Source organism: Hibiscus syriacus, unplaced genomic scaffold (assembly GCF_006381635.1).
Source record: "Hibiscus syriacus cultivar Baekdansim isolate YM2019G1 unplaced genomic scaffold, ASM638163v2 tig00010573_pilon, whole genome shotgun sequence".
NCBI lineage: Eukaryota > Viridiplantae > Streptophyta > Magnoliopsida > Malvales > Malvaceae > Hibiscus > Hibiscus syriacus.
The window spans coordinates 32,537-44,821 of record NW_024062225.1 but is presented as its reverse complement, the minus strand read 5'-3'; the positions used below and the strand labels follow the sequence as shown (position 1 = coordinate 44,821).

At 39.1% G+C, this 12,285-nt stretch overlaps 1 protein-coding gene across 1 annotated transcript; it reads left to right on the top strand.

Annotated features, from left to right (window-relative positions):
- Window positions 1-956: 956 nt before the first annotated feature.
- LOC120204289 (DEAD-box ATP-dependent RNA helicase 46-like) lies at window positions 957-10,441 on the top strand. Its single transcript, XM_039204392.1, has 8 exons — window positions 957-1,064; window positions 1,510-2,646; window positions 6,209-6,427; window positions 6,775-6,843; window positions 7,374-7,643; window positions 7,783-8,133; window positions 8,529-8,806; window positions 8,891-10,441. The coding sequence occupies exons 2-8, from the start codon at window positions 1,519-1,521 to the stop codon at window positions 10,062-10,064; spliced, it is 3,489 nt and encodes a 1,162-aa protein (XP_039060323.1). The 5' UTR covers window positions 957-1,064; window positions 1,510-1,518; the 3' UTR covers window positions 10,065-10,441.
- Window positions 10,442-12,285: the final 1,844 nt, after the last annotated feature.

Here is a 12,285-nt window from a genome sequence, read left to right as displayed (position 1 = left end):
AATTGTAACTGTGGAAAATCCAATAGTGGGCAGCCCTTGTTGCTGGTTGCCTCCTCCTAGTCAGTGGATCAAGATCAATACTGATGCAGCACGTAGGGATGAAGATGGGTTGGCCTCATGTGGTGGTGTAGCTCGGGATGTGTTGGGTTATCGATGTTGAACTTTGGGGTTCTTTAATTGGTCTTCAACTAGCTTGGAATGTTGGCTTTCGTAGGATCATTCTCGAGGTGGATAGCCTTGACGCCGTCTGTATTCTCCGTCAAGACTATCAAGGTCATCACTTTCTAAATGATCACTTCGGTGCACTTCGCCGACACACTTGTACGGTAAAGATTCGGCATGTTCGCCGTACGAGAAATATGGTGGCTGAGATGTTAGCTAAGCTTGCTTGCTCAGATAATCTTACTACTATCGTCCTTGATAAACCACCGGTAGGGGTGCGCTCTCTTCTTAATAGGTTTTAATTTTTATTATTACCTTTGAATATGAACTATTTGTGGATAAATTGATTAAAAATATAAATCACCTTTGAAATGAAGTTAATTTTTTAAATTTCAATAGATAAAAGGTATCGAAAAATATTTCAAGTTACAATATAATATAAACTTCATAATTTAAGAAGTAAAAATTATTTTAATTTAATTATAGTTATTATTATAACACGAATAAAATAATTTCAATAATTAAAGATCTTCAGAGATTTTGAGTTCAATTATGATATAAATAGTTAAAAGCCTTTAATAAATATTAAATTATACTTTATATTAATTTTCTGTTACATTTTTATTATAATTTAAAATTTTAAATTTTTACATAAAGGTATTTTTTAATTTTAATTTACGTTTGTCATAATTAATTAAACTACTGAAATTTATCTATAAACAATTTATTAATATACAAAATTAATTAAAAAATTCCTTTAAAGAAATTCCCGACCCACTCTAATCTCTCTTCACACATAGCTCGCCGTCAAAAAAGCCTCGTCTTTCTCTTCCTCCTATTTTATCCTCTCTTCCCAAACCCCTCTTCCCTTCTGTCTCCGACGCACCTGGAAATCGAATTGGGTAAGTTTTGAAACGCTAAACTTGAACTTGAAACCCTACGTGCTTTTTGACCCAATCCATTTATCTTGTTTCTTTGTTTTGGGGGTCTTGATTGATTGATGTGTTGCGAATAGTCTGAATTGCTGTTATAAGATGGATTTTTTTTTCATATGATATGGTTTATGTGTATGTGTTTTTCAGATTACTTATGTCAGTTAAGTATTGCTGCTTTTAGGGTTTTCTCTCTCTCTCTCGATGGCCTATGCTATATTGTCTTGTTTTTTGTAATGGGGTTAGAAATTTGCTGATTTTGGAGCTGAAGTTTATTTGTTTCCGTGGTTTTGCTTTGTATTTGTCTTGGGTGAGTGGGTTCGTACTAGAAATGATGTTGCATTAGACTATATCTGCAGTTTGGGTTTTTTGTCCTCGTTGTAAATCTCATGACTTTATGTGGTTTTAAATATAGATTGGAGAAATGACGAGTGCAGAAGCGGGGGCGGCGACTCTTGGCCCACGATATGCGCCTGATGATCCTACTCTTCCGAAATCTTGGAAGGGGCTGATTGATGGAAGCACTGGCCTTATGTATTACTGGAATCCTGAGACTAATGTTACCCAGTATGAGAGGCCTACTGTTAAGCCTCCATCCTTGCCACTTGGCCCTCCTCCAGTTTCCACACCTAAGCTAGCTCCAATCCCGGCTGCCCACTCAGCACAGCCTAATGGCGCGGCAGCACAGATGGGCCAAATACAAGTTCCCCAGGGTGCGCAACAGCAGGGACAGCAAATGAGCCAATTAACTCAACAACAAGGACAAATAATGGGGCAGCAACCGGGTTCAATGGCAGCACAGGTTTCTGATCAGCATGGGTCACAACAACCAGGTCCTCAAATGGGACAGCATGGGCAGTTTATTGCACAGAAGAATATACCACAAACAATGCAGCATCCAAATCAGCAAATGATGAATCAAATAGGACAGCAGACGATGCAACACCAAAACTCACAAATGGGACAACCGCGAGGACATCAATATGCACATCAGCATTTGCAGTATATGGGACATCAACAAAGTGTGCTTCCACAGGGGCAACAAAGTTCTCAGCAGTTGGCTCCTCATGGTGCTCAACCCCAGGGTCAGCAATATCCAAATCAAGAAGATTATAAAGCAGCAGGTCCCAGAAAAGAAGATGTTGATTTTCAGCTAGGGAACCAAACTGGATTTTCTCCTGCTCAATTTCAACAGATGGGCAATTCTTCTCAGAATCAGTCTGCTGGAACTAATTCAGTTCCGATGCCACAGCCAGGTTATAATTTGGGTCAAGCACAGCAGTTTACTGGCTCCTCCATCAATATGCCTCCACCAACCTCTATTGGTCAGTCACAGCAAACTGGAACAGATTTGGTTCAGCGGCAACAGGGTCATAGGTTTCAGAATCAGATGGGCCCATCCATGATACAGACTAGTATGCCTCCTCCTGCCTTAAACACTAGTTATGAAGATAAACTACATGGCAGATCTGGAAATGATTACTACTTCAATAGTGGCAAAGATGGGCCAATGATGGGTCCACGGCAGCCCTTACTTTCAGCTATACCCAGAGTGAGATATCAACTAATGTTTTCTTTTCCAGATATATAATGTGTTGGAAATATAAAGTTCTTATTAGGTGGCTAATTTGGAAAACCTCTCCTGGTTTGTGCAAATGGAAACTTTTCTTATTTTACACATGCCTATATAAACACAGGATCATTTTACTACTAGAAGTCAAAAGCATGCACCCTGAATGATTATGTAGTTCATGCTCGTGGTTGGGGTTAATGTTAATTTGAGTGCTTATATGTAGAGGCAGGAGTAAGATGAGGGACATCATGGAATTAACTGTTTCTTTCAAATGTCTTCTGACTATAGGATCATCCTCATGGGGTAGTCATTTTGGTGTTTGTGACATTGAACATGGAGATCCTGGTTCTTGGTTGCTTTCTTATTTCTTATGTTAGTTCATGAATGCAACTCATTTACACCTAGTGTATGGTATAGCATTCATCATTTACTCTGTTTCTTCTTGTTTTTTTAATAAGAATTTCAGGCCTCATTAAAAACCCCCTTCTTGATTAATGGAGCTTGTAGAGAAGCTCCTTAATCAGCGGAAGGAGGAAAAGAGTGCCTTAGGATTTTATTGAAACAATAAAATTACATAAGATACAACCAACAATACAACCAACAAAACACCCCAACAGAACCAAATAAGCTGGAAACACCCATAAAACACCCAAACTAAAAACACATAATCAACGAAAACAACAGTGGTAATCCCCTTACAAAACACAGAAGAAGAAGAAACAACTCTAAACAGCCATCAACAACTTAGTAACTCAGCCTATGCCTTCTTTAGCTAGGGCATCAACCTCTAAATTGGCTGTTCTATTAACTCATCTAACAACACCTTCAAAGGCCTTAAGCCTCTGAGCAATATCTTTAATCAAGAAGGTATATGCAACATGACATAATTCATCCCCCTTAATCCAATCCAATCCACAACCACCTTACTATCACTCTCTATAATCAGACGGTCCTTGATCCTCTGTCGATAGGTTGCAAAGAAAGACAACCCAATAAGAATAGCCTTTAACTCCATCAACTTAGGAGGTCCCAGACCAGCAGTTTCCTTGAAGTAGCCTATCGTAGAACCTGATAATCTTTTAAAACTCCTCATAACCCGCTTTTCTTCCAGTCCCTTGTAGTGGTAGCATCAACATTTAATTTAACAAAACCCAACGAAGGAGGAGACCAAATTTAAGTAGGAGTAATCTGATTAGAGCGTAGAGAAACTAGGTCCCCAAGAGAAGGATCGGAAATGAGTGAGTCCTTAGGAATAGACACTTCTTTATACTTTGCTAACAACCAAGAAGCAAGCCTAAACCTTGCTAAAAAGAAGAATTCTGCCTTATCAAACTTTCCCCCTTCAAACACCACGAAATTCCTCATTTTCCAAGTGGTCCAAAGAACGACCGTTGGAATAAAAGGCCAAATCATAGACTTGGACTTTAAACCATCCCAAGCTAGAAAGAAGCTTTTAGCATCCGCTGGTAAAACATAACAAATCCTCCAATAACTTAAAAACTTATTTCAAAGGGACCACACCATCAAACAAGAGAAAAACAAATGAGAGGGAGACTCATCCGACATCTTCCATAGGGGACATAACACATCTTCAATTCCTTGAACACCTCTTTTGACAAGTTCAGTCCTAACAGCCAGCTTCCCATGAGCGATCCGCTAAAGAAAACACTCTACTCTTGGAGGCAGTAGGCCTCTCTAAATAATCTTCTTCCAGAAAAAGACCTCCTCCAATCCCAAAGTCTCCGATGAACATAGATTAACAGTTGATCTAACAGTAAAAACACCATACCCATTACCTTTCCAAATCACACGATCAGGAAATTCCGAAGAGAGTGAAAAATTTGTAATGATAGCCAGCAAGTTAGACCATTGTTTAATTTCCCAGTCATGAAGATTTCTTCTGAACTTGACATCCCAAGTCCAAACGGAAGAGATATACTCCCCAAATTCAGATAATTTCCCAAACTGATTTAAGGAAATAGTAAATAGTCTTGGGAAAATGACATCAAGTGGATGATCCACAGCCCAAATATCTTGCCAAAACCGAATATTTTTACCATCACCAACATGAAAACTACACATGCTTCTAAATTTAGTGCCAAAGAAGTCTTCTTTAAAATAATTATTTAGCAGTGATCTCCAAATCCAGGATACCTTAGGTGGAAACTTACTGTCAAGAGTTAAAACTGAAGAATCGAGTCTATATTTGGCACAAACAACTTCCCTCCAAATTGAGTCCCTATCATTGGCTAACCTCCAAGTCCATTTCCCCAAAAGCACTCTATTCATCAAGTTAAGATTAAGAACTCCTAAGCCCCCTTCACTCTTCGGCTTGCTAACATTGGACCAGCTAACCCAGTGAATTTTTCTAATGCCATTTCCCCCTCCCCATAAGAAATTGGACATGATAGAGTTAAGGGTTTTAAGAACCGAAGCTGGAATTTTAAATATGGAAAGATAATATGTAGGAAGCGAACAAAGAACCGCCTTAATTAACACTAGTCTATATGCTAAAGAAAGAGATGTTGCCTTCCACCCGGTTAGCTTGTTAAAAAAATTATTAATGATCGGTTCCCAAATAGCTGCAGAATTTCTAGTAGCACCAAGGGGAAGCCCTAGATATTCAGAAGGAAATCTGCCAATTGAACATCCAATAGAAGTAGCCCATTCTATCAGTTCCTCCTCATTAACATTAACCCCAAACAATTTACTCTTCTTCAAATTCAGTTGTAGACCAGAAACCACTTGAAATACTCTAAGCACCCTTTTGACATTCTGAATTTGCATTTTCGAAGCACCAGAAAATATAATCAAATCATCCGCCAACTGTAAATGAGACACATTTGCAGACCCCTGTTCTCTGCCAATTACCATTCCAGAAAATAAACCCTGTGACACAGCCCTTTGAATCAATAGATTAAGTAGCTCCCCTACTAAGTTAAACAACAATGGGGACAGAGAACAACTCTGTCGAAGACCTTTAGTCATTGAGAATTCCTCAAAAGGAACTCCATTTACAAGAACCGAAACAGAAGTTGTGGTTACACACTGCTCAATCCAGCCCCTCCATCTGGAACCAAAGCCCATTTTCTCCATTATTTTAAATAAAATAGATCACTCAACAGAATCGTAAGCTTTCTTGAAATCAACCTTGAATACACAACCCTTGAGACCATTTTTTCTCCAATAATCCACTCCTTCATTAGCAATTAAAGAACAGTCCAGAATATGTCTTCCTGGTATGAAGGCAAACTGAGTTGAACTAATGATGTCTGAAATGCAACCCCTCAATCTCCTCGACAAACACTTGGAAATGATCTTATACAACCCACCAACTAGGCTAATTGGCCTAAAGTCATCTAGACCGCCAATGTTCGAGACCTTTGGAATGAGAGTGATAAAAGTGTTTCTTCCTGTTTTAAAATTGATTTATTGGAAAATTCAAGTCTTTTTATTCATTTTTGCATGTAAAGGTTCTGAGATGGCATTTCATAATTCATATGTTAATACAATTTTCTAATAATACTGCTTTTCTTCTCAGGAGACGTGGGCGAGTGGTCTGCCACCTCAAAATGCCATACCTGGTCATGGTGGGGGATTCAATCCTATCGGAGGTCATGGAGTGCATAACATGTATGGTCATACTGGTCCACCTTTTCCAAATAATTCCTTGACGAGGCCCCCATTTGTTCCATCCGTGGATACTAGTAATATGTCTCCAGCTGAAGCATACTGCAAACAACATGAAGTCACGGCAACGGTCTGTGTTTCATCTGTTATTGCTAACATTTTTCATCTGTGTTAATTGATATACAGCGGTTCATAATTAGTTGGCTAGAATAGAATAAATAATCAATACCCATGTTCTTAAAATTTTGAGGCTAGTTTCTTGTTAAGTGCTGCAATTCAACTTTTGGAAACTTCTGACAGGGAATGGAATTGGATAAATATTTTTTAGAATCTTCTTAAGCATTGTGTGTTTCTTTCCTTTCCTTGAATTTGTTCATCCTTTATATCTTTAAAGAGTCTGTCTTTTATTTAATGTGGAAGAAATAATTGCATCAGTTTAGATTAATCTTGACTTCGGTTGTTTACTGAATTGCATAGGGAGACAGTGTTCCGGCACCATTCATTAGGTTTGAAGATACTGGTTTCCCTCCAGAGATACTGAGAGAGGTAAGCTTTACAGATGCTGTGATCCCCAAATTTTGGTTTGGAAATGAAATACGAATGCTTCTTGTACCATCTGGTGGCTTTATAGCTTTTCTTCTCTTTTTTAAATTTATTTTAAACTTAATTCTTTTTGCTTGTCGCAGGTGCGATATCTGCTCCGGAGGAGGAGCAAATGTCGTACGCTGCACTGCAATTGGTACACTTACAAATCCAACAATATTCTCATTTTTGGAGGCTGCAAAATGGATAGTAGGAGCCTATCTTGTACATCTTCTAAAAGGGTGGTTGGCCCTTCATCCAAATCACACTTGATGTGAATGGGACCTTGCTTAATGGCTCCGCCTCTTATTTCTTTATTGCCCTCTTTTGTTGCCTCAAGTTGCTTCTGTAAGCAACATATACTCGATAAATTTTTTGTTAAACTGCATGATAATCAAAATGGGTGTTTATGCTATATTTTCTTCTAAGAACATTTAGGATCCTATGCAGAATTCTGTTAATGCTCACTATGTACAATTTATACTTTCCTTCAGATTCATTCTGCTGGGTTTTCATCCCCCACCCCAATACAAGCACAGACATGGCCCATTGCACTACAAAGTCGGGACATTGTGGCAATTGCCAAAACTGGTTCTGGTAAAACATTGGGCTACTTGATTCCCGCTTTCATGCTTTTGAGGCAGCGGCGCAACAACTCTCTGAAGGGCCCAACAGTGTTGGTTTTGGCTCCAACCCGGGAGCTCGCTACACAAATACAAGTAGAGGTCATCAAATTTGGCCAATCTTCAAGAGTATCTTCCACGGTGGGGCTTGACTGATCTTCTTAATTAAAAGAAAAGATTATAATAAAATCTTGCTCATACAGACATGCAGTCCAAAATGAGCTTTGTTATTTCCTTTTAACTGGATTTGGTCTTCTGATTCTCTCAAATTTCTTTTCAGTGTTTGTATGGTGGAGCTCCGAAGGCTAATCAGTTGAAAGAGTTAGATCGAGGAGCCGATATTGTTGTGGCAACTCCTGGTCGGCTGAATGACATCCTTGAAATGAAAAAAATTGAGTTTGGGCAGGTGTCACTCCTTGTTCTTGATGAAGCAGATCGAATGCTTGACATGGGTTTTGAGCCCCAAATCCGCAAGATTGTTAATGAGATACCTCCTCGCAGACAAACCCTGATGTACACAGCAACGTGGCCCAAAGAAGTTAGAAAAATAGCAGCTGACCTTCTTGTCAATCCTGTCCAGGTGAACATTGGCAGTGTTGATGAGCTTGCTGCCAATAAGTCTATCACCCAGGTATACTCTAAAGTCTAAAAGATAATTGATTGGTAGCATTCATGGCAGTGTTAGTCTTAGAATGTTGTGGTTTTATTGGAGTTTGGTTGATGGGTCGTCATCAAAATATTGAATGTTGTACTTAGGAGAATGCCATGTTAATGCTCTTATTTTGATTATGATTGCATCCTGATTTCACCTTTTTAGATCATAATTAATTATGTTGATTCCGGCTGGTATGGCAAATTCGAAAAATGCTTTGTCGGAGTTCATTGGAACCTGTGATGCCTTTTTCTGTTATTCCTGGATTTATATTTGGAATTGTAATGTATCATCCAGGAGTTCAATATTTCTTTGCCTTTTGGATGACATAAACAACTCTCCCATGAGCTTACAAACATTTCATGATTTGGCAGTATGTTGAGGTTGTCCCCCAGATGGAAAAAGAGAGGCGCCTGGGGCAGATTCTCCAAGCTCAAGAACGTGGTTCAAAGGTTATTATTTTTTGCTCCACTAAGAGGTTGTGTGACCAGCTCGCTCGTAGTCTTGGACGCAACTTTGGAGCTGTTGCATTTCATGGGGATAAATCTCAGACCGAAAGGGACTGGGTCTTGAGTCAGTTCCGAAGTGGGAAATCCCCAATATTAGTTGCCACTGATGTTGCTGCCCGTGGGCTTGACATCAAAGATATAAGGTTGGTTCTTCTCTCCTTTCTGTGTCTGGGACCGTTTATTCAGCAAATGAAATTATTTTTGTTCTTAAAATTTTCTTGCTGCAGGGTGGTTATCAATTTTGATTTCCCTACTGGCATTGAGGATTATGTTCACCGAATTGGAAGAACTGGAAGAGCTGGCGCAACTGGAGTGTCTTTCACCTTTTTCTCTGAGCAGGACTGGAAGTATGCCCCCGACTTGATTCAAGTTCTGGAGAGAGCAAACCAGCATGTGCCTCCTGAGGTGCGAGAGATAGCTTCGCATGGTGGGCCTGGTTTTGGGAAGTATCAAGGTGGAATGAATAGATTTAATTCTGGTGGTAGTGGTGGGCGCTGGGACAATGGAGGCCGTGGTGGTATGAGGGATGGTGGCTTTGGTGGACGTGGTGGAATGAGGGATGGTGGCTTCGGTGGACGCGGTGGTACAAGAGATGGTGGTTTTGGTGGGCGCGGCGATATTAGGGATGGTGGCTTTGGTGGCCCTGGAGGTAGAGGTGACCCATTTTCTGGACGTGGAAACAGAGGACGCGGATTTGGTGGTCCTGCTGGTGGTCAAGGAGGTTGGGGCAGGAATGAAAGAAGCCTGCATGATCAAAATAATAGTTTTGATGGGAGAGGACGTGGTCGTTATCGTGGACGGGGACGGTTTGATAACAGAAGAGGTACTGCTGATAGGAGTGGTGGCAGGAGCTATAGCCGAAGTCCTGATATGGTTCGGACATGGCGCCATAGCCGTAGTCGAAGCCGCAGTCGTAGTTGGAGTAGGAGCCGAAGTAGAAGCAGGAGCTGGTCACGTGGCCGTAGCTACAGCCGTAGCCCTCGTCGAAGCTACAGCTGTAGTCCTGGTCGAGGCAGAAGCCATAGCCATGGTCGCCGCAGTCGAAGCCGTAGCCTCAGCTATGACAGATATGAGAAGCCAAACGAACAGAATGCCGAGCGGAAGGGTGTTGTAAAGCGGGCATTTGACTCTCCTGTCTCCTACGAACAGAACTTAGAGCAGAAGGATGTTGCAAAGCGAGCATTTGATTCTCCTCCTTCCCACGAACAGAACACTGAGCAGAAGGATGTTGCAAAGCAAGCATTTGATTCTCCCCCTGTTTCCACCATGTCTCCTGGCGGACAGGGCACTTCAGTGTTTGAAAATAGTTCTGTACAACCATTACAAACTGCTGAAAGTGCTGAGGTGCCTCGAGGAGAAGTGGGTGCAGGCCAAGTGCATCAGTCGATGACCGAGACCTAATCTTGTTTTTGCAGCTACGCATTTAGTTGACCCCGACTAATGGTGGTGCCCGCTTCCTTCAGCGACGATGCAGATAATGTTTTCTTAGATCTGATTCAGAACGGTGAAAATAATAATCAAACCAGCCGCGGCGTTACATGATCCGCTGCTGCTTTTGGGAGATTCTGTTTTAGGAGCACCAAACAATATAGATATTTAAGTATGGTACCCTATTCTCTTGAAGACTTTAATGTTGATGCAGTATCATGTTGTTGGATGAACTGCCATGCTTATTCATTTGCATTGGATTTGTTTAACGGCATCATGGATTTATATTTGTAGGAGAATATTTTGAAAATTATTGTTTCTCATAATATAAACCAAGCAACTTGAACTAACTGATCCTGAATCATTCTTTCATTTGTGTTGTTTCATGTATGTTTGTATGCAGGGGAGAAATGAGAAAGGAATTTCACCTTTTTCTGCCAAAAAAGGAGGAAAAGTTGGGGAAGGAAGAATCATCAACACACAAGCCTTAGAGGCACTTTTATTCATTCCTGGTGGGTCGAAATTTCCTTCACTATAATCAGTACGATTTAAGATAGAAAGGCATCTGATTAAATCTACAATACATATTCTCCCACAAGCAAGGATAAATGAGGAAATCATTTCCCAATGGAATCCTTATCCCAATCCCCCCGTCTCTTCGTCTTGCAGAAGCCAATACCTACCAATGGAACCTTCCTCTTCCGATTACATAATTTATTTCGAGTGAAATGAAATGAAATTTGATTAATCTAGACAAAAAATATTGTATCATTTTGAGTTTGAATCAGTAACAAATTCAAATAATTTCAAATCTATACCTAGATTCATTTTCGGATTTGAGTCCCCAGGTTTAGGTCGTTTGCTTTCTGAGATCTGAGTTAAATTCATGCTAATTAGGTTAGATTTTTTTAGTTCAAATCAAAAGTAAAGTAGTATATTAGGTAAACTACAGGGATAGTTACTTCTGTTTTATTTTTTATACATGTATGGTCATTTAATCAAAAAATATTAATGTGTATTCACGTTTGTTTTGTTTTAATTAAGATATGATCATTTAACTTCTTGATCTTTAAATAGTTAATCACTGAGACTTTAACAACTGTTAAACCATTAACGAGTTGATGATACAATAATTAAATAAAATATGATGTTTCCATGTGGATTAAAAAGGGTTAATTGACCGACTGTTTGACTTCCTTACATTAACCTAACCCTTTTTAACATACCTCGTTAATGGTAATCATAATAATTAGTACGATAATCTAACCCTTTTTCTGATTATCAAATAAAAACCTTTGTTTTGAGATTCAAAAGTTTCATGGTTGATTCATTGAGGGGGAAAAATCAAAAACTCGGAGGGAAAAAGCTTGAGGGGAAAATCTGTGGAAAAAAATCAAATTTACTGAGTGCTTTGGGGTTGATTCAAACATTTCATGAGTTGATTCATTGAGGGTTGATAATCTCTGGTATTCTCTAAGTAAAATCAAAAGTTCGCGGGGTATTATCTGGGTGAAGTAAAAAGTTCTTTCGGCATTCATCGTCTTTGGACATTCTCTGTTTAAGGTGGGTTGATATTTAGAGTTCTTATTCTCTGGATATTCATCGTCTGTAAATATTCTTTGGGTATTTTCTTTAATCGACTAGAGTTTTTTTCTATTAGTTTCAGAAGATGCTGGAAAAGAGGTTTCGCGAGAGGGGATAATGTAATGAAGTATGGTAAGGCTCTAAAGCGTAAGATTGTTTTGTCTTTTTCTATCGGTTTCTTTTCTGTTGTATCTAAAGCATAAAGTGTTTGTTCGTATGTTTGTTTTCAATTATTTTTTCTTCTTTCATATCCATAGTTTATTAATTTTATTTTGTTTGTATGTTATGTTTGCTTCTTCGAGAATATGGAATGCATGTGTGCTTGTATATAAAGCATTACTATTAGCTTTTAAAATACGTTACTGTTGTCTACTTGTCTGCTTTTATTGTTGGGTATTATGTCGACTATTACAAAAAATACATTATATTTGCTTTTTTTTTGGCTTTTATGTCGACTACTTTATGTCCACTACTAGTTATTATTAGTTTTTATGTGCTATGTAGATTCTGATTCAGGCAAATTTACTTTTGCAATTCATAATAGTGGGAATTTTCAATTTTCGTATGTAGGAAATACACTTCCAAATTTGTTGCATATTATGTCTTGTTG